This window comes from Lemur catta, chromosome 1 (assembly GCF_020740605.2).
Source record: "Lemur catta isolate mLemCat1 chromosome 1, mLemCat1.pri, whole genome shotgun sequence".
NCBI classification, from domain to species: Eukaryota; Metazoa; Chordata; class Mammalia; order Primates; family Lemuridae; genus Lemur; species Lemur catta.
The window spans coordinates 101,068,044-101,091,103 of NC_059128.1; the positions used below are offsets into that span (position 1 = coordinate 101,068,044).

General features: G+C 41.5%; 1 protein-coding gene across 2 annotated transcripts in view; it reads left to right on the top strand.

Annotated features, from left to right (window-relative positions):
* THSD4 (thrombospondin type 1 domain containing 4) overlaps nt 1-23,060 on the top strand; it is a 571,869-nt gene that overhangs the window by 452,126 nt on the left and 96,683 nt on the right. For both annotated transcript variants that reach the window (XM_045530986.1, XM_045530977.1), the window contains one exon: nt 15,466-15,670. In XM_045530986.1, coding sequence (XP_045386942.1) covers nt 15,466-15,670 — 205 coding nt within the window. The remainder of the gene's footprint in view (nt 1-15,465; nt 15,671-23,060) is intronic.

Below are 23,060 nucleotides of genomic sequence, written 5' to 3' on the forward strand. Positions count from 1 at the left end.
TGATTTTAGAATCCCTTTCTGATAACCAAAGAACATTCTGGAGGCATATGGCAGAGTGAGCTACCAGATGAACCACAAGCTGTCTGGAGGAATTTAAAGTCCTAGGCCCTTGGGTTTGAACTGGGAGAAAATCATTTTGTCATACCCTCTTGTTGCAAGAGGAAAAAATGGAAGAAGTTTTAGTGCCAGGGCTTCCAGCAGCATGTGTAGGCAATAGGTAAGTGAGAACTCAAAGCTTCTGGGAAATTGGAGCTTTCCGTGAGTATAGATGGGGAGTCCAAGATGGTATTAAATTTCTTCTTTCCACTGGTGAAGAGCAAGCTCTCAGGAGCCTCCCAGAGCCCCTTCCCCTCCTCCCTCCACCTGTCCAAGGCATGCCCCTCAGAGTGAAGGCTTGCGCTGGCTGGCGTCCGTGTTGACCTCCATGTTCCCTGTTTCATTTGCCTCTTTGGTTTCCACCTGGTCACTCGGCTTTTGAGTTTTTGAGCTAACGATGTGCTCAGATCCTAGTGCCTGGTTATGTGGCCTCAGGCAAATTATTTAACCTTCCTCTTCCCTCCTCTATTAAAATGGTAACAAATATTTTTCACCCTAATAGGTACTCAACAGATACCACTTTCCTTTCTTTCTATTGCTTTTCTTGATGTTCATGAGCATCTCTGCAGACCTCTCTGAAGAAGGAGAAGGTGCTTTCCTTCTGGGGCCTACAGTGACCAGATACCATCAGTTGTCCACATCGAATCTGTGACTCCTTTTTACTTTGGCTCTCACTCTCTTTGCACAAGGGTTTGTTTCACTCTGCCAGAGAAATGCTTTTCTTTTTACTTCCATATTTGCTGCCATTCCACATTTTTTAAAGTATACACAGGCCATTCTCTAGCTAAATAGCATTCCAAGAAAGCTATTGTTTGAGCTAGAAATGGATATCATCTGTTTGAATGAATTTCTTTGCATTTGCCCCCTGTTATCTTTAACTTGACTTTCAATAAAACGTAGTGTGCATTGAGCTCCTTCCATGTGTCAGATGCCTCTTACACACATGAACCCTGTTTATCATCATAAAACCAACCCAGGAAATTAGGAGATATTATTGATAATTAGTGTCGCTTATTAATATGTACTGCCACTTTAACAAAGTGTTTTTGCTGTCAAAATATAGGGACACTGGATCATTTTCAAAATTCCTACTTTCACTCAGTTATCCACACCTGGAGAGGGCTTATTCTTGAGTGGCTGCAGCCCCAGGCACTCCCTTCCACCTGGAATCAGGTAATCAAATGCAGGCACAATGCCTGGGAGGAAACAATCAGCTTGTTTAAGTGACAGCTGACATCAGGAAGCCTTTTGAGCCAGAGGAAAGACATGATGACAGCAGTATCTTGAGAAGATAAATTTCACAAGCACATGCAGGACAGATTACCTGAAACCACAACATTTAGCCTTTATGCTTACACATCTGGGAGGCGTGATTTAAAAGCTCATAAATACGAGCTGGGTTTTCAAGAAGGGACTGGTGAAAACTGAGAATTTCAAGGTTCCACCAAAGAAGATGAAGAATCGGTGTTTATCCAACTGGTCTTAAATATTTATGTACACAAGTGCATATTGTTAGTGTGGTCCCTTGGAAGCCATGTTCGGGCATCAGATCTGCCATTGTCCTACCTTGTGGTTTAAAGTTGGAGGAGAAGGGAAATTCTCTGCTAGCATGAGAATTATACATCTGGCTGCCACCTGAGTTATTGCTGTGGAACACACTCAGTTTGACAGATAACCCTGTTCTCAGCTATCCTTCAAAAGAAGTGTGAAGGAGCCTTCATGTTTAAATATTTCAGCCAAATTTCTTCCTTCTGACAATGCATGGAGCACAATGTCTTTATTTCTTAGTGAAATAAATATTCATATTGTATGCAACTATGGTTAGAAGAGAGAATAATAAGGAATTATTCTTACTTAATTTCTTAGTCATTCTAGCCCCAAAGAGCAACCTCTTTGGTTGGGAAATGACATCTCCCAAGGAACGTGATGTTTTTCCTTGAGTCATAAATACTTCCCAATTTGGCAAACCAGTACTTTCCATTCCCAGAATGATGAATGAGAAAAATAAGTACTATTTCAGTGAATAGTTTTGGACCTAGGAATTCATCATGGGAGGACAGGTGGTGTTATAGATGTGCCTTTACTTGGGTGAGTGGACATGGCAGGTACTTCAAGGGAACAGGAGAATAAAGAGAAGGTATAGGAGATCCTGAAACAACTTCATCAGTCCTCATAGGAGGGGAGGCCTCAGACTGGGCATCGAGCCCACATGGAAGGGTCTGGGGGAAGGCCAGAGAGCAACCCAAGAAATGTAAGCAAGTATGCTGACCCTTGGTCAGCCATCGACCAGGCCCTGTTCTTACAAGAAGTTTCTGCTGTCCTAAGGGACTATATGACTAGCAGAGGAGAAAGAACCTGGGCTTTGAAGTTAGAAGGCCCTTCCCTCAAACCCACCACCATCATGCTGTGTGAGCTTTGACATACTACTTACCTTCTCTGAGTTTCGGCAAAATAGGGATAGTCGAGAGAATTAAACAGGATAACATATGTAAGGTGCCAAGCACATGGCGAGTACTCTAGCCATGACAGCCATCACATATATTCATGAGGCTTCCTCATGTTACAAAAAAACTGTGTTCTTTCCCTACTTTATATCAGCCACAAAGAAAGAACATGCAATTGATAAGGCATTCAGGTTTTTTTTTAGTTCTTTGGCCAAAGAATGGAGACAGATGAGCTTGAGCTCTAAAGGCACCTTCTCTCCAAGCAAAGGGAGACGTGGGAGTTTTAAAGAGTTAGATATGGGGTGGAGGAGGTGTGTGAGTACGCACATGGTGGAGTGTCAGATGCAGTTCACGTACATGCTTTTTCATACGTCGCGTATACATCGCGGTTTTCACTTGGGGAAGTGATTTTTAGTGTTGGAATGATATGGTAATGAGTTAAGGGCAGCTGGAAGTTGCTTGTTCTGGTCTGCACCGGCTGTGCGCAGGTCTGGACTTCTGGCCTCCAGCGGGAGGTCGGGTGGCTATTTGTAGTATTGGCACCTTCTGGTGTCCTTGAGTGGCCCTGTTTCTAAATAGCAAACACTAAAGAAAAATTGCTAAAAGAAATAAAACAGAAGGAAAAAACCTGTTAAAAGTTTCTCTATCCACTTTGGCCATCCCGGTGACACTACTGCTTAAATCCCTGGGAGATGCTTGAATCCTGCTTGCATCTGTTTTCCAGCTACGATTCACCTGAGACAGTGAGCCAGCGTGCCCGAGCTATTGGCTGTGCCCAGCGGCCTCCTTTGCTGTTTCCAAAATGAGCGTAACCCCTTTCCTATATTTGAGGTTTTCCATAGCTGATCTCCAAGACAAACCAGGAAAGACTAACAAAAGAAAGCACATTTTTAAAAAACAGAGAGAAAGATAACAATGTTATAAGGAATCTCTGGAGGCTTTGATCACCATTGTCCCAGTACATTATTGAAATACAGACTGCCATGGTTGACCAGTTACAGCTCTGGCTTCAGATGCCACCTTGAGAGTCGTGTGTAAACAGAAGTGAGGTTTCAGTGAACAATGCAAACAGACCAGCCTCCTCTGTTGGTATAGAATTGTATGTAACTTGTGCGAGAAGAGGGATCCCATGCCCAGATTGCCAAGGGGACGGGTCATTGAAGGGAGGCAGAGCTGTCTCAAGGAGATGGAAAGGCACCCCATTTTTCCAGCCCCTGCTTCATGCCAGTTTTTAACTAGGTACCTTCATTTTCGTGTTTCATTGAAGCCTTACAAGAGACTTGTGAATTATACTTTCATGCCCTCATTTTACAGATAAGAAAACTAAGGCTCAGAAAATGATGTCGCCGGCAGATGTAGGGTACATTAGGAATGCTCTTAGGTGAACATCCATGTATCTGTCTAGAAGAAAAGATTTTTGAACATCTGGGGACATAGAAGAGAAATTTTTGTTTCAGATCGTGGAAATGGAAGGAGAATTAAAGATGTCTAAACCAGGAAATCTGAAGACTTGGGAGGGCTGGGAACAGAAAAAGGTTTAAATCACAGCAAGTAAACTTCAGATTCAAGCTCAGTCCTTAGCAGTCCTCCCAGCCATTCAGGGCTTTTCGCTGGCTCTCCACCGTCTCTCCTCCCTTCCTGTTGTGTCCCTTTCCTGTCTCCAGCCTTGGAAGCAAAACCAGACTTTTCTATTTAGCCCCATTTCAGTTTAGCCACTGTCTCTCATAGCCTTCGTTTCTGCTGACCCTCAAGCCTCAGGGTCCCACCTCCCATCTCAAGCAGTTTATCCAAGTATTTTCACAATGACAATTTGCTCTCTAAAAAGAGTTACTATTATTCTAGCTGGTAGATAAAACCTTTTTTATGTGGTTGCAAGAGCATAGTAAAAAAAAAAGAAGAAGAAGAAGAGGAAAGAAAATAGAAGGCATTGCAGTGTCAGGAAAAGGGGTCTCTAGGTAGAGAGTCTTCTCTCTGCCAACTTGGAATGATCGCTTCCCCTCCTGGGACTTGGTTTCTTCATCCATGAAGCAAGGGGCTGGGGCTCCCAGAGCCTTCCCTGCTATCCCGTCCTGGGATTCTCAGGAGACTGTGTCTAAGAACATGTCTCATCTCTACCCTTCCCCCGTTAAAAATCTCACAAAGAAAAGCCTTCCAAAGACATTATTTCTTTTCAGTTTGAAACCAAAGAGTGATATTGTTGTATTGTCTTTGTTTTGACGGGATGGGAGATTTGGTTGTCCTTTAGGGGCTGGTGTGCAACTTGAGGACAGATAAAAGAACATGGAGTAAACAGTAAGTGATCTAAAAGGTCAAATAATCCCAGATTGCAGCAGCCTCAGTCTTCCAGGATGCATCTGAGAAAGAAAAAGAGCTGTCTTAAAAGTGGCTATCAGGAAACCCATGAAAAGCATGAATGTCCCTCCCAGCATGCTCACCGATCCAGAACTGAGTGTAGCAATGGGTGATAGCTCACGGGCTGAGAGTGGACAAAACCAGGGACAGGTGCCAGCACTGCAGCTTGTTGGCTGTGGCAACTTGGGCAAGTTTCTAAATCTTAAGACCCGGTTTCCTGCTGAACAGGATTGCTCTGGAGATTCAATGAGAAGAGGGATCTAATGTCCGAGCAGTCCTAGAACATAGAAGGTGCTTGGTATGGTAGGTCCAAAACGAATTATAGCAACTCAGATTTGCAGGGTGCTTTATGACCTCAACCCTTTCTTAAGCACTCTCTCTTCATCCTCCCGGAACCTCTGCACAGTGGACAGACAGGTATGAGTAACACCATGTCACAGACAGGAGACACACCCTCGTGGCGTGGCCAGTACTAAGGCTCAAGTCTTTTGGTTCAGAAAGTTCTGGATTATCCCATTTGCTTCTCAGCCATTTCCAAGTGACAACAGCCCGTGAGTTAGGAAGGCAGGAAAGGGACTGCCAGCTGCAAGAAGTGACTTCTGACATCCAGAGGGGAAACAGCAGAGTCTTTCGGGCAGTTGGAATCACATAATATAGAGGGTGACAGTCCTTCACAACTCAGAACATCCCTGATCATCCGGAGTAGGACCAGCGAGCTAGTCCTCAGGCCAAATCCAGCAGGTACTCCGAATCTAGCATGTGAGCCCAACCCAGCTGCCACCTGTTTAGGTGAATAAAGTTTTAGTGGGGCAGCCACAGCCATCAGTTGTCTCTGGCTGCTTTCACACGACAGCGGCCGAGCTGAGCGGTGACAAGAGACCATGAGACTGCAAAGTCTAAAATACTCGCTCCCTGGCTCTTTCAAAAGCAGCTCGCTGACCCCTGGTCCACAGCAGCACTTCCCAAACTTGGTGTGCACAGAGATCGCCTGAGGATGCTGTTAAGGTACAGACTCCTATTCAGTGGGCCTGGGAGGGGCCCGAGATTGCTCAAAAGCCCCCAGAAGGTGTCTATGCTGCAGGTCCATGAATCACGCTTTGAATAAAAGGGAGCTAAAGAAGATGAAGTAATGCGTGTTATCCTTGATTTGTATTTAAAAAAACCCAAGTGAGGGGTATAAAATAGACTTTGGAAAGATTCCTATCCAAAAACCTAAAACAAAAATGTCTAGGGTTTTAGAGGAAAATTCCAATGAAAGAGGGGAAGAGAGAGAATTAATATGATTAAATTCCATGAATGAATGAATGATTATCAAAATTGCACACTCAGATGCTTGCTATAAGGTGACTCCGTCAAAGGCCTGCCTGAAGAACACTCGTATTCTACCAGGCTCCCAGGCCAGCAACCTCAGTCTGCCTTACTTCTCCACCTTCTGTAAACCATCCTCTCCAGTCCGATTGGTCATTCCTTCAGCACGATGCTGGCCAGCCCTTGCCCTCCATTCTAATTCTGTCACTCTGGCCCAGGCCCCAGTCACGGTGTGCCCTTCTTGCAGTTGTCTGTGTGCTGCTCAACTTGCAGTCTCTTCCCGCACCAGCCCACTGCCTGTGTCTGCCACGTGCTTCTGAAAACAGCTTTCCAGTGCGCCGTTCCCCACTCAAGAGTCTTAGGAGTCAACCCCATGCTTGGCGGCCAGCCTTTTCTCTCGGCACGTCCTCCCCTGTACCCAGGCCATCCTCTCGGTGTCTTTGGAGAACACCCAGTGACATCCAAAAGCTCAGATAACCCCCGAGGCTGTAACTCACACAGCTTTGAAGTGTTTTCTTAATAATTGTGGAAATAGAAGATCTGATTATTCCACCCACATTTTTCAATGTTCCATAAAAGCATTTTAAGAAATGAAATCATGTTTTAACAACAGAGCAGAAACCTGCACATAAGAGCACAATAAATACGCCCTCAGCCTGAATCTCTGAGTCCACCCTTCTTGTATTTCTCACAATCCTTCCTTTAAATGTTTGACCACTGGCTCTTGTCCCTCAACTAGTTGCTTAGGTGAGTGCCCTTTTACAAAGGCTTATAGGTGCCATCTTGTGGAGAAAAATGCAAACAGGCACGTTTGGAGATGAGCTGTGTTACGGAAGTGACAAGGATGCAAGCAGGAGTCTCCATCACTGTCTTCTGGTCTGGGGACAGTCCCCTGAGGGCCTTCCAGTTGTGACCTACATGTGTAGACCCAGGCTGTCTGTGCTCAGGAGGTCTTGCAGTCGGGCCAGTGTGCAAGCAGCCCCTATCCTGGAGCAGGGTCCATCAACCCAACTTGCTGTTGCCTTTTTTGCCAATAATCTGGCCTCCAGAACTCTGCGCTATAGTGTGTGCACAGTGTCTCTCTGTTCCTTTCTGCAGGGAACATCCTAGTCCTGGCCCTTGGCAGTCCAAACCCACAGCCTCTGACAGACCCATCCCATGTGGTTTTTTTCCCGGTGCCAGCCCCTCCTGGGACCCTAAAAAATTACAATACAATCTGGCCAGATATAGGATGGTCTCTTTAAACAGCATTCAGCATACAACCTTACATGTTAAAAGTAAAGTGGAAGGCCAGAGGTTTCCACTATTCTATATAAAAACATGGATATTTTACTTTTATAATAGAACAATTGTCATTGTCACAAGTCATTCCATGCCTCTCTCCTTCCTCCCCCATTTCATTCCACTGGGGAGGAAGATCATGAAAGTACAGCACTGGAATTTTAGAATTCAGGATACCCCTACCCTTCAGGGAAAGATGGCCCTGGTGGGAACGAGGGGCAGTAATTCTCTTTCAGAGTATGAGGCGTCTGCCTCTCAGGGCTCCTTTCTTCAGCTTTATAAACATTGCTGCAGTTGATTCTTACCCAATCTTATCCTACAAAGGTGCCAACATTTTCTTCCAGTTGAGTCTCTTGGTAAGGTGCTATTCTCCAGTGAAATAGGATGAGACCTTGTAAAGTGACCACCATAAGCTTGATTAAAACCAGATCGCTAGTTTCACAATTTCTCTCATTTTGAAAGCCAAAATACCTTTTATCCCATGGACCATTTCTTCTCTTCAAATGAATGGTGTTGTCAATATGTTTCCATTGATTCCCATTTCCAATTTAATTTTGTCTACATAAAGCGAATTTCCCCAGCTTTAAGCATGGCAGGATTCGTCCCATCAGGGCTCTTATATCTTTTTCCAAATACAGTTTGGTACCAGAAGGGACCTAGAGATGATCCAGTTCAAAGGCCAAATTGATCTTATAACTTTGATCCTTTGATTCCTCAACCAGCTGCTCTTTCATTCAGCAAACGCTTGTTAAGCACCTACTATGTGCCAGGCACCGTGCTCTGTCCAGTACATAATCCTACCCGTGCTGAAGTTAAGCCAAAAGGCAGTCTTAAAGACCTCTAGGTTCTTTACCAGAGAGTTTGATGGCAGTGAGGAACTATTTTTAAAAACTGGATAATTAAGTACTCTTTGCTCATAGCTTCTTGACATCTACAAAGACTGTTTTCGCCATTCTGTGGAATTGCCGTTGTTTTCAAGCTTTCTGGGAAATCGTCATGTGCTTCTGGGTGTCCCATGCGCTCTGAATAAACTAGAGCAGTGGTTGTCAACTGGGGGTGATTTTACTCCCGTGGGGACACTTGGCAATGTCCAGAGACATCTTTTTTTGTCACAATGAGGGGAAAGGATGCTCCTGGCATCTAGTGGATAGAAGCCAGGGACGCTGCTGAACTTCCCACAGTGCACGAGACAGTGCCCACAGGAAAGAACCTTCAGGGACCCGTCAGTGGAGCTGGAGTTGAGGACCCTGAGCCATGAGGAAGTGGAGCAGGCAGGAAGGTAGGAAGCTGGGCTTCACACCCTGACGGTCCTTCAGCCAGAGCAGCTCTGCTTTTCTCATCTACCTGGGGGAGTTCTGCATTTCTGCATGAGGTTTTGTTTGAAGAATATATTTTTTCTTCTTAAAGAAAAAAAAACAGTAGTTAAAGACTACTGTGGTTGAAGATGAAAATTCTTTGCCTCTGTTTTGTAACTGAGTCACACTAGAACAAATCAAGTCTGTGTGTATGATCAGGATGAGGGAATTGTGGGGAACTTTGGAGGCATCTACCTGAGCCTCAGTCTTGGCTACACAGACTCGGTCCCCACCTCCCTCTTGACATTTACAGGCTATACTGAAGCGATTTGATTTAGTCTGTCTTAATTTAGACGCAGAGTTGGAATTATTTTTTCTGAAAAAGGGCAGATCATAAACATTTTAGGCTTTGTGGACCATACTATCTATGTTGCAACTACTCAATTGCTATTATAGCACAAAAGCAGCCGTAGACAATAAATTTAAAAATGAGAGTATTTGTGTTCCAATAAATATTTATTTACAAAATGCATAGGGGGCCAGTTTTGGCCCGCGAACTGTAGTTTGCCGACCCCTGATTTAGACTGTAAGTAGGAACTGTGTTTGTTTTGCCTTCATGTCTCTGCTGCCTAGCACTGTGTTGGCACATAGTTGGGGTTGGCTTAGGAAACATTTGCTGAACTCTACTGAGGGTCCATCGTGTAAGTGCTAGAAGTTCTTACTGAGAAAAACAACTGGAAAGAGATTCATGCAGTATTTCCCAAGGAATTTCTATAGGTTGTTTAACTGTTTCCCTATGTTGAACATCTAGGATGTTTCCAATTTTTCATTATTTATAATAATAATGTGATGAGCTCCTTCATGCAGAAATTATTGGCCTCATTTCTTATCATTTGCTTAGTGTAAATTCCTAGAAGAAGAATTTTCTGGGTCAAACAGTATATATTGCTAAATTGCTTTCCAGAAAGGTGATATTGATCTACATTCCTAACAGTAATAAGACAGATAGATTTATCATACGGAAGGACTTCTTTCAACAGAATGTCATGAATAGAAGTTTTGGCATCCACATGCATTTCCGTGAATTAGCTCACCGTAAATACTTTAAGTAAATTGGTATTAGCTACTAATCATTTTCGCATTCTCCCACACTGTTGTACCAGCATGATTACTAACGCACATTGTTTTACCTGTCAGAGTCGCCTAGCCAATCAGTTGAGGTTACCCTATCTCATGTGTTTCTTGAGCAGACACAGAAACATCTGCTTCCCATTAGAGAATCAGAACCTCCACTATCTGAACGCCTGGCACCAGCCAACCCTGCCGTGATGGACAGAGGCCTCCTCCCTGTGAAATTCACTACCAAATATGTCATCCAGATTGCTCATTTCCCTCAGGAAATTTCATTCAGGTTAATTTTGGCACAAAATTGAGGGTAATTCTTGAGCAATTTCTCCTGTGATAGCTTGCAACGTGTAAAATTTTCCTACAACATGTTGCAAAAATCACTGGAAAGATTCTATGGCTATCTCATAGTTGTCCATTCGCCTTTGTAACAAGAAATATCTCTTTGGAACTGCGGTACATGGTGAGAAAAAAACATAAAAAAGTCAGATTGCAGAGCAGATGTTTTTTCTGGCCTTTCCCAGTGGGTGCTGTTTGAGCAGGGAGAGTGTGGAAGCCATGGGAGGTGTCCTGCCTTTACAGTGAACCTTGGTCTTTCTTGGGCTCTTCAAAATTTTCTGAGTTTATCCAAATTAAGAAAGAGAATATTTCTTGACTGAGAAGTAATAGAAAGTGTTATAGCAATAGGGGTGGGTCTGGGTGGCTACGTATGATGGGATTTATTTAAAAGTGGATAGATTTCAGACAAAATCAAATATATGAAGACAATGATAACAAAACCCATCATTTTCTGAGAAGCCACTATATTGTAGCATTCTCTTAAGTACCTTAACACATTTGCCTTATTTGATCCTTCCAACAGTCCTAAAATATCTCACTGTCCCCATCCATAGATAGAAAACCACACCCTCACCCCCAGGCTCAGAACAGCTCATTGACATGTCCAAAGGTACCAAAGGTACAGCACTTGGAAGTGGCAGAGCCAGCAGAGGGGCCCAGATCTGGCAGACTCTACTGCCCCCCCCCCCCGCCCCTGCCCCCCACCGCCAGCACACACTGATGACACTTCAGTGGTGCCACTGAAGGAGTTTGGACATAGATCAGCACTATTAAGTCATCCCCATCAGCAACCAATCAATCAGCCTCCTGATTGACTCTGATTGATTGATTTCTGAACACTGTCCCTGGCAAGATCTGGATGGCGGTGGAAGCGTTTTCAGCACTGACCTCAGAGAGAAGTGACTCACCCAACATCACACAGCAAGCCAGGGACCAAGCCAGGAGGACACCCCAGGCCTCCTGGTTCCCGGTCCAGCATTCTTTTCCATCATTCCAAAGTGCTTTTCCTGATAAATGACATCAGCCTCACCTGTCAATTACACGGCTGTATTCTGGAGGAGAATATCGGCTGCTTTAAAGAAAGTAACAGTACATGTTCTATACATATGGTAATATTTCGTAGAGCTATACACCACAAAACTGCATATAAAAATGGCAAATCCAAATAAGATCTGTTCCTGAGTTAATAGTATAATACTGACACCAATGGTATACATGGCTTTGACAATGCACTGTAGTCATGTGAGATATTATCATCAGGGAAAGCTCAGTGAAAGGTCACTGAAACCGTACTGTTTTCACTATTTCTTGTGAAGCTTAAACTATTTCATAATAAAAAGTTCTAACAATGTAGTAGGAAGACGGGCTAAAATATGTATTCACTTACTGTGTGGTAAAGTCCAGTGTTCAAACAGCCAGTGTAGGAGAGATGTGTAATGCAGTTTGTCCTTCAAGATGCTGGAAGAGAAGACAGAGTCACTTCTGGGCCAGGCTCTCTCTAGTCCTCTGTGGTAACCATGCTTTGAACGTGTTCCCCTGCACCTAAGTCACTGCTACCATCCACTCCTTCAACAAAGGTAGAGCCTTCAGCCTGCCCTCCGATCCTTTGGCCTCCAATTTTTACACAATGGTTAAAAGCGTGGGTTTGGGTTTGGGGCCTGGGTTCAAATCCCAGCTGCCCCTCTTACTGGCATCATGGCCTTGGGCAAATGACCTAACCTCTCTCCTAAGTCTTAGTTTTCTACAGATTTCAGCAATTTCACACCACTTTCCTAAAAGAAAATAAGAACAAATTAAATCTTAATTTTAAAAAATTTAATCTTAATTAAATGAGAACAATATATTCAGAGGACTTAGAATATAGTAAAGACTCTATAAATGTTAGACACAATAAAATAAAATAAATACAGGGCGTCCCAAAGTCTCCATACAAAGAAAAATTTTGTAAAATTTGGTAATGAATATTTTGTAAATAAAAGTACATTTAGCTACAATTGCCCATTTTCCCCCTGTATGGAGACCTTTGGGACACCCTGTAGGTTAAAAAAGATTCTAATCAAATTAAGGAGATGCCTTCGAACGTGGCTGGTGGAGAAGATGGACAGGAAAGTAGGTCCACGCCCAGCCCCTGCCCCATCTCGTGACATCTCACCCTCCTCCCCTTTTCCAGCCTCCGGTCTGTTCCTGCTACCCCTGGACTCAACGTGGCCCAGACTGAGCTCATTCTCAGGGGTCCTCCGGGTAAAAGGAATGCTGTGTACAAAGGCAGGAAGGAACACGGCATGTTCACAGAAAGCCAAGGCTGAAATGCAGGGTTGCAAGGAAGGATAAAATGAGGCTGGAGAATTCAGCTGAGTTTGTCCAGAATCTTGTCTGCCAGGGTGAAGAGTTTGAATTTTACCCCATAGCACTGGCAACCACCAGATGTCTGAAGAAAGGGAGGGCCTTTCTCAGACTTGTTTTCCAGATGACGACTTTGGCTGCAGTGTGGAATGGGCCCTATTAGAGTGGGGAGAATAAGTGGTCCAGCGAGTCGCTCTCCTATAAATAGGATGTAAGGGATATTTCAAGAATGAATGACAGTCACCAAAGATGGAACAGACATCATGTCAACCGTCAGCCCCAGCCCAGTTAGTGGGTTTCCATTCATGACTGGATGGGCACATAGGTTGATTCCATATCTTTGCAATTGTTAATTGCTACAATAAATATTCCAGTGTAGGTGTCTTTTTTATGAAATGACTTCTTTTCCTTTGGGTAGATACCCAGTAGTGGGATTGTTGGGTCAAATGGTAGGTCTACATTTAGTTCTTTGAGGAATCTCCATACTGTTTTCCATATAGGTTGTATTAGTTTACATTCCACCAACAGTGTATAAGCATTCCCTTTTCACAGCATTTGTACCAACATCTATTGTTTTGTGACTTTTTAATAATGGCCATTCTAACAGGTGTAAGGTGATATCTCATTGTGGTCTTAATTCTTATTTCCCTGATGATTAGTGATATTGAGCATTTTTTCAAATGTTTATTAGACATTCCTCTTCTTTTGAAAAAAAATCACTTTATGTCTTTCACCCACCATTTTTTGATGGGATTATTTGTTTTTTTTCTTGCTGATTTGTTTGAGTTCTTTGTAGATTCTGGATAGTAGCCCTTTGTTGGATATACAGTTTGCAAATATTTTCTCCCATTCTGTAGATTGTCTATTTACTCTGTTGATCATTTCCTTTGCTGTGAAGAAACTTTTAGTTTGATTAAGTCCCATTTATTTATTTTTGTTGCTGCTGTATTTGCTTTTGGGGTCTTATTCACAAATTCTTTGCCTAGGCCACTGTCCAGAAAAGTTTTTTATGGCATTTTCTTCTAGAATTTTTATGGTTTCAGATCTTTACTCCATCTTCAGTTAATTTTTGTGTATGGTCCAGTTAGAATCTTGCCTTCACTACACGGGTTCTATTTTCTAAAACCACTGTTGGTGGTGGCGTTGTTTTGTTTGTTTCAGCACAAGGGAGAATCCAAGGAGGTAAGAATATGGAAATCATCAACAGAAAAATTTTTTTCCTTATTTTTCTGCTAAAATGGGCATGGGGCAGGGGCAAGAAATATTTAAAGGAGGAGAAATACATAGCAAACATGGCATTTGGAAAGACTAATCAGAGTGGATAAACATATTGAGATGATGTCCTATTATTGTCAGAAATAATGTTTTACAGAGAAGCTATTTGTGAAGAGACCGGTTATTACTGATGGAGCAATGTGTACTCAGGTGTATGGAAGCAATAAGGCAGAATTATATTGCCTGCAGAAAGACGGCAATCAAGGGCGAAGTAAGAGGGGAAAGAATGAACACTTTTGGATTTGACTCTGCCTATGGGATTTGACCTGTAGGACCCATGGCACCAGACCCAGGGTTGTACGACAAAATCAAAAATGGACTTTGAGTTGTTTGCTGACCACTTTGTCCCTAAGATGTGGTCTGACGATTGCTCTTAGAATTCAAGAACCCAGACAAGCCTGTGATTTAACGAACATATGTCTCAAGTTTTAGAATACCTTTCTGATTTCAAGTATCTTTCCATATCCTCATAACCCAATGAATAATCCTGTAACCTCAATATTTCATTGTCTAAACTACAATCTTCTCACGTCTGCCTGCCCAGAAATGTTACAGAATGCTCTGTTCAGAACATGAGTCCCAATTTGGGTTTCAGGATACATAATCGTAAATTCTATGGAATCAGAAGTGGGAAGCTCCAGAAAGGGAGTGGGAAAGGATTCCATGAAGATCATTCCATTCTGTTCCAAAGTTTAATGTTTTATACAAAATAAAATTTCCCCAACAGAAACAGGAAAGAGGAGGGGAAATATAAAGCCAAAAGATCTTAGAATGAGTAATGAGAAGATTCTTTTGGAGAGAAATTCAGGAAAGTCAGAATTCCTCTAAACACTGATGAGACTGGCTGTACAAAGAAGGCTCGCCGACTTAGAAGCTGATTATCAGTTTGTTGATGTTTCTGGCCCTTGCTCACCCTTACCCTTCTGCTTCAGGAAAAGTGCTCTGGGGTAACCAAGCAAAAGTCCCACTGCTCAGCTCCTCAGAGCCATGGCTACCAGGGGACGGTCAGCTCTCAAACCATTTTATTCAATTTCCTAATAAACTGGGCCAGGGAGCACTGCTTTTGAGGGGTACTTTACTAAGTGTTTGTCGTGTTTGTTATTTAGAACAGAAGACCTAGGAGTAAATGCCAATTTTAGGTCATGGTTCTAAAGAGATTTTTCGTATAAAAATCCTAGCATGGACCATCCTCTCTTCTCCCAGAGTGCAATGGGGATTTGCAGAACAACTTCATTGTCCAACATTTGTAAATAAATTTCAAGCCCCACACACCCTCCCTATTCTTTTTCCCTGTTATTTCTTTCCTGATCATTTACCACCACCCAAATATACTGTTTTATTTGCTTGTCTCATGCACTGTCTGTGGCCCCCACCTGACTCCTAGAATGTATATTTCATGAATAGCTAGAAAAGAAGGTTCTTGCCCAGAGTAGGTGCTCCAGGAATATCTGTTGAGTTTCAAGAGTAGCATGAACTGCGGAAGGAGAGAGGGGAGGAAGGTCAGGTCGAGTCCCACCCATTGATCTTCAATCGTCCCTTCTCTCCTCCTTCCCTCAGATGCTCCCGATACATGCTACAAGAGTCTTTTGTTTTCTACCTCTTTACAGAGCATTGGCTGTGACGACTACCTAGGCTCCGACAAAGTCGTGGACAAATGCGGGGTGTGTGGAGGTGACAACACTGGCTGTCAGGTCGTGTCAGGTGTGTTTAAGCATGCCCTCACCAGCCTGGGCTACCACCGTGTTGTGGAGATTCCCCAAGGAGCCACAAAAATCAACATCACTGAGATGTACAAGAGCAACAACTATTTGGGTAAGCTTGGTCTTTTTCCAGAGAAAGCCATCTGTCACTGCCAGTTGATTTATTCCTTCCAGAATCATGAGATAGACACAGCAGTGTCCAGAGGTCCTGGGTAATGTAGAAAGTGGGGAATGCCAAGGTACCACCTGGCCTGCCTGAGAAGTTTGCATGGAGAAAGTAAAAAAAAAAAGTCCTTCTTGCAAGTAAATGTGGGGTTTTTTTTTTTTTTTTCATTTCAGAATATTATAGGGGTACAAATGTTTTGGTTACATGGATTGCTTTTGTACTGCTTGAGTCAAAGTTGTAAGTGTGCCCATCACCCAGATACTATACATTGTACCCGTTAGATATGATTTCATCCATCCCCTCCTCCCCACTCTCACCTACATGATTTATGTTGAGTTTTACTTCTATCTGTGCATGTGAATGCTGATCGGTTAGTTCCAATTTAATAGTGAGTACATGTGGTGTTTGTTTTTCCATTCTTGTGATTCTTCACTTCGGAAGATGGTCTCCAGTTCCATCCAGATTGCTGCAAAAGGTATTAATTAATTATTTATGGCTGGGTAGTACTCCATGGTGTACATATACCACATTTTATTAATCCACTCATGAATTGGTGGGCACTTGGGTTGATTCCACATCTTTGTGGTTATGAATTATGCTGCAGTAAACATTCTAGTGCAAGTGTCTTTTTGATAAAATGACGTTTTTTCCTTTGGGTAAATACCCAGTAGTGGGATTGCTGGATCAAATGGTGAGTCTACTTTTAGTTCTTTGAAAATCTCAGTACTATTTTCCATAGAAGTTGCACTAGTTTGCATTCCCACTATCAGTGTATAAGTGCTCCTTTCTCTCTGCATCCACACCAGTATCTATTGTTTGGGGACTTTTTGATAAAAGCCATTGTCACTGGGGTTAGGTGTTATCTCATTGTTGTTTTGATTTGCATTTCTCTGATGATTAGTGAGCATTTTTTCATGTTTATTGGCCGTTAGTCAATATATCTTCTTTTGAAAGACTTCTGTTCATGTATTTTGCCCACTTTTTAATGGAGTTGTTTGATTTTTTCTTTCTGATTTGCTTGAGTTCTTTGTAGACTCTGGTTATTAGCCCTTTATCACATATATAGCATGCAAATATTTTCTCCCATTCCATATATTATCTATTTGCTCTTTTGATTGTTTCCTGGGCTGTGCAGAAGCCTTTTAATTTAATCAAGAATGATTTATTTATTTTTGTTGTTGTGATTGCCCTTGGGGTCTTCTTCATAAATTCTTTTCCTAGGCCGATATCTAGAAACAAATCTGGAGGCATCCCTTTACTAAACTTTAAGCTATACTATAAGGCTATGGTAACCAAAACAGCATGGTACTGGCACAAAAATAGAGACATAGACCAATGAAACAGAACAGAGAACCCAGATATAAAACAATCCACATATTGCCATCTCATCTTTGACAAAGTAGACAGCAACATACACTGGGGAAAAGAATCGCTATTCAATAAATGGTGCTGGGAAAATTGGATAGCCACATGTAGAAGATTGAAACAAGATCCTTATCTCTCACCACTCACAAAAAATTTTTTAATATCTATACATTTAAACTAGCCTTTGCTCCTCCCAAGAGAAACATGGTTGGTTATGAAATGGGTAACAAACCAAATTGTTGCTCTGAGATGGAACAGGCTCTTTACGAAGCCAGGTGATCTGCTAGTCTTGGCTCCATTGGGGTTTGAGGTGGCCAGGGACAGTTGGTCCCATCTGCACTCTCACTCCCTGGAGGTCTAAAGCAAAAGTCATTTTTCTCTTCTTTCTGCTTCATCTGCCTGGGGCAGCAGACCTCTACATTAGTAGCGTGTGTGTCTTCAGAACAGCTGTAGAACCTCTTGGCAATCATTTTGCACAATATCATCAATATGGAGAGACCATTTTTAGCCTACTTTCCTAAAAAAAGAGATCTTTGTTGATACTTTCTTTTAAGTTTCCAAGCTTTGCATTCTATTCAATGCAAACCCATCATACAAATTAGTTTTTACCAATTTCTAATTTATGTAAGCATGAACAAGTAAGCTAACAAAAAAATCTAAGGGAGCCATTCCTTAAAGTCATTTAATGAACAAGAGTATTCATTTTGATTTTTAATTACTTATTGAACAGAAACTTATCTGGCATAAACTATATGGCAGACATTATTCTTAATGTTTTCTGTGTATTAAATCTTTGAACCCTCTCAACAGCCCTAGGGCATAGGAGCTGTTCTCATCTCCATTTTACAGATAAGGAAGCAGGCACAGGGAGATTATGTAACCTGCCAAGGTCACACAGCTGTAAAGAGGTGGAGCTGGGATTCAAACCCAGGCAGTCTAGTTCCAGGTGTGGTAGTCTGTCAAGAGATAATACCCACGGGCAGTCTCATAACCCGAGTTGCTCTGGCACACCATTGGCCATGCAGTAGTCAGTGGCTGCAGCGGTTGAAAGACCACTAAGTTTGCAACTTTCAAATATCTGGATCATCCCAGAAGATAGCCACAGACCCAAGAACTCCATATTCTGCATCTCTTTCTACTCTACCCAGAAGCAGACAAAACTAACTTCACCTGGTTTTATTGGCTGAAAAAGGAAGGGATGGCAGATGGGACTCTGAGATAAACCCAATTAAAACAGAAAACTGTTACAATTGCTCTGGCAAACCCGGGAGCCGCCAAAATGGCAGAAAGCCTAGTTTCCCAGTGAGTGCTTTGTATGTTATTTTTAATAACAAAAAATAGTCTTTGTGTGTTTCCTCCTTTCTTTTGTACTCTTATGAGATCACATCTCCATAAACATCCTGTCTCCTAGAATGGAAAATGTTCTTCTGGGGATTATTTGAAGTGTGATTATGTTCAAATGTACCAGCAAATAATGCCACTTCTTATTAGCTTTGTGTTGTTTTTAGTAATTTTTCCCTGGCTATAGTTAGGCCTATTCAGTAAGCAGCTTTCAAGCTGTGCCCACTGAAGATAAAATAGGTATTCTGGGTGAATATCCACTGGATGTCTGAATGGAAACAGCTCTCAGAGCCTTGGTGTTTCATCTGGAGCATAGGAATAAGAATCTTGACCTTATAGGTAGTCATGAGAATCAGTTAGATGACAGCTGTTTAGGACCCAGCAGAGCCCCTGACACTCATTAGGCAGTTGACAAATGTTTATTCTCTTTCTTTTGTCTCAGAGAGCTTGTCATGACATCAAAACTTTATGGAATAAAAATTTCCTCTCCCCTGAAAAAGATGAAGAGGAGACACAGGGAAAATGGATGTACCAAGAGTCAATGGGGAGGTGATTCAGAAAGTCAAGTTCAACATCCAATGTCTGGAAATCAGTAGGGCACATAAGAAATCCCTAGGTCGGTGGCAATATTACATGATGCCACATGGACAGAGGAAGGAGAGAGTAGAAATAACGGAGCAGGCTCTGGTGAAAGGAGATGCCAGAGAGGATGACCGTGAGCTTCCGTCCATAGCACTTAAGTCACAGAGGATGCTCTGTTTAGTCCTCTCTTTAAGTTGAGATATGATTCATGTACCATAAGATTCATCCTTTTAAAGTGTACACTGGTGGGCATGGCCTTTTTCTCCTTGCAGGGCTTCTCTTTATCTAACCCACTTTGCCTGCTGAGTCTCCTGCTCTGTAAAGTCTGTATATTTTAAAAGTTAGTATGCATGGGATTGCGTGAGATTATCTGTAAGCCATCAGAGCATAGGTACATCTAGCAGTTTCTGAACTCTCTGGCAACTGTTTTTTACATTATACATTGTCAAACATTGAAACTTTCCCCAAAGAGATATGTGATAGGTTTCTCCACAATTTTCCAGGTAACGATGAAGGTTTCAGTTTTCTTACCTTGTGATTTCTGGTGCTGTGTAAACTGTATGTTCTATAAAATTTGACGTGATACACAAAATTGACTCACCCTTTTGCATAAGTTTGTTCTGCAGAATAGGCACTATAAAGGAAATGAATAGTTCAAAGCCATATCATTGCTTTGAAAAATTGCACAACTTTACAAGTTTTTTTGCGTTTTCCTGTTGTTTTCCAGGTTATAACCTTTAGTTATTTGTAATGCAAGTCAAACTTTCCTTGTGAAATACTTGATATTTTTTAAAGACTGACTGCCCAAAGGGGATAACAACAGAAAAGAAATTTCTGTGAAAACAGACTTGTAGTATTAGTGCTGGAGAAGATGATTTAATCACCTCATTTTAAAGGGTTTTCTAAAGGCTTCAATATTTAAAGGACTTACCCTCAGCTACTCAATTAATAATAGCAGTCATACTATGCATACATAGTACTTCAGTCTCCCAAGCATTTTCACATACACGGTTTTCTGACTTTAAAACTGAACATTATTTACTTTGCTTGCTTCAAAAAGGATTTGGAGTTACTTACAATTATATGAGATGCAATTATAGAGGTAAGATGTGAAAATTGAAATTTAAAAATCCAAAACAAAATATCAGGAGGAGAGGCATGTATACCAGAAATTCTGGCTGGTATGTTAATAGTGTTGGTACATTAAACCTGACTGAATTTATGGCTTAATTTAGTTTGACCATCAAGACTTGGCCTGGGGCCGGGCGCGGTGGCTCACACCTGTAATCCTAGCACTCTGGGAGGCCGAGGCGGGCGGATCATTTGAGCTCAGGAGCTCAGGAGCTCAGCCTGAGCAAGAATGAGAAAAATCTCTACTAAAAATAGAAAGAAATTATCTGGACAACTAAAAATATATAGCAAAAATTATCCGGGCATGGTGGTGCATGCCTGTAGTCCCAGCTACTCGGGAGGTGAGGCAGGAGGATTGCTTGAGCCCAGGAGTTTGAGGTTGCTGTGAGCTAGGCTGACGCCATGGCACTCTAGCCCGGGCAACAGAGCAAGACTCTGCCTCAGAAAAAAAAACACTTGGCCTGTTAGACTCAGATTCTAAAGGCCTGGCCCTTGACCCATAACTCAGGAGGACTGGCCTGTGCAGAGCTAGGGGAAGAGGCCAATTCACCATGATGCTTACTGTTTTCTCTGAGAAAAGCTGGAGAAACCATGACATTTAACAGTGCACGTATTTCAGAAGATAAGATGTTTATTTGTCTTATTTTAGGTTGAAAATTCATAAAACTCTGCAGAACTGAGCTCCAAATTTCTGTTTATTAGTATTTGTTTATGTGCTTCAAAATATAGATTGTTTAGTGGGTTCTAGATTCCTAGGTTTTTTTTAATTGGAAAGACTTTAGGACCCTAAATCTGTTATAAGCTATGAATTCCCTTTTTGAATGTGAATTATTCTGAACTCTGCAATTTGGAAAAAAGGCTCAAACTAATTTTATTAAAATGACTGACATTTTATATTACTTGCCTCTTTCTTAATAATAAAATGTTGTAAAATCATTTTAGCTGAAATATCAAAGTTTGGCATAGTTCAGTCAGTTCGGTTTACTAATGTCATTATGCAACAGTTAAGAAATCAGATATAAAAGCATACCAAGTAAAAACTGATTATACAAGACATGTACTACCTGCCAACATGTTACATTGTCATAGAGTTTTAGACTTGGAAGGAATTTTTAAAGATCTGTAAGCTTTCAAAAACAAACAGGCAATACATTTACTTTTATGCGTGTTCTCCTAAAAGTTTTAAACAATGATAATGGTTAGTATTTAAAGAAATCAAGAAGTATCACAGATCATCTATAATTTTCAAACTTTAATATATTCATAGAGCAGTTTTCTACATGGGAAAAATTGGAATTTTAAATAATGTTATGTCTTATGTTTGTATGACATTTAATCCCAAGGATTTTTTTCATATGCATTGTAAAAGTTTCAAGCAATATGGACGATACAGAACAAAAAGGTGAAATTTCCTCTTTATGCCAACCCTACACTTGATCCACTGCCTTCAAGTGTAAAGACCACTTGAAGTTAAATAACCACTTTTAACAGTAGTCTTTTGTGTAAGTGCAAATAAATATGTATTTTTAATTGATATTACTACACATATTTTTTGCAATTTGCTTCTCTATCTTAATATTATAGCTTGGGCATCTTTTCATATTAATACATAGAAGGCTTATTCATTATTTTTTTGAGTTCAGAATATTCCATACAACAGATATAATTTATTTAGGCACTTTACTATTGAAGGATGTTGAGATTGTCTCCAATTTTCTAATATTACGAATCATACTTTAGATTTTGGGTTCAAGATGGCAGACTGAGCACATGAGTTTTCTTCCCTTCCTCCCAAGATTCCATCAAAATGATACTAAAGGGATTTAAAAAAAAAAAAAAAGATATAACTTACAACCACCAAGAAGACTAGAGAGTGGGACATTAGTGGACAAATGATTTTAACAAATTTTTGGAAGACAGAAGGCAGATGGAAGAATGTTCACTCACAGAGAGAGCGGAGGAGGTCCCAGGTGCACAGAGGGGACTGGGACGAGGAGGGCTCAGGCTGCAAGGCAGAGCCCCAGGAGCCTCTGAGACTGGGTGGCACAGGTAAGATGGAGGGTAGCAGAGGAGAATGGGACTGAAAATGAGGGAATGAGTGAAAAAACCTGTCTATGGAAGAGGAGAGCCCCTACATACAGATTCAGAATTCTGGCATTACCTCCTCATCCAGAAACTCAAGGGAAGCAGGACATGGGTGAGAGGTTGGCGCTCCAAGATTGCAATATTCCTTCTGGATGGAGAAAGGAGCAGTTTGCTGACTGGTGCCCCGTTCTCTCACTTTGTAGACCTTGGCCTGTTAACAAGCCCTAATGATGCGCACAGGGTTCTCTGGAAGCCTTCCCATTGCTTTTGCCTTAAATATCAATGGATAACTGAAAATAACATGAATGGACAACCAAGGATCACCAGGCATTTTTTAAAAAACCCATATAGCATGAAAGAGAGAGCCCAAGATAAATAAGTGGAAAAGTTGATTCTGGAAGAAACAGAGCAAATTCTTGGAGAAGAAAACTTAAAGAAAGCATTACTCCAACAAGTAATGCTTCCATGAATATCTTAACCTGTATATCCTTTCAGACTTACATAAATATTTCTGTAGGACAGACTCCTAGAAGTAGAATTTGTAGGTCAAATGGAATGCACACTTAAAATTCTGAAAAATAAGGCAAAATTTCTTTCTAAAGTCATTACCCCAATTTACACTCCCACCAAAAAGTACATGAAAGAACCCTTTCTCCATGCCCTTACCATAATTAAATATTATGAATGTACTTAATTTTTGGTATAACTTTTTTATTTGCCTTTTCCTGACCACTAATTTTTATTATTCTTTGTGCTATTTCTATGAATTTTCCAGTTTTCAATTGTGTTTAAGAACTCATGTATGAGTAATAACCATTTTCAGCTCACATCT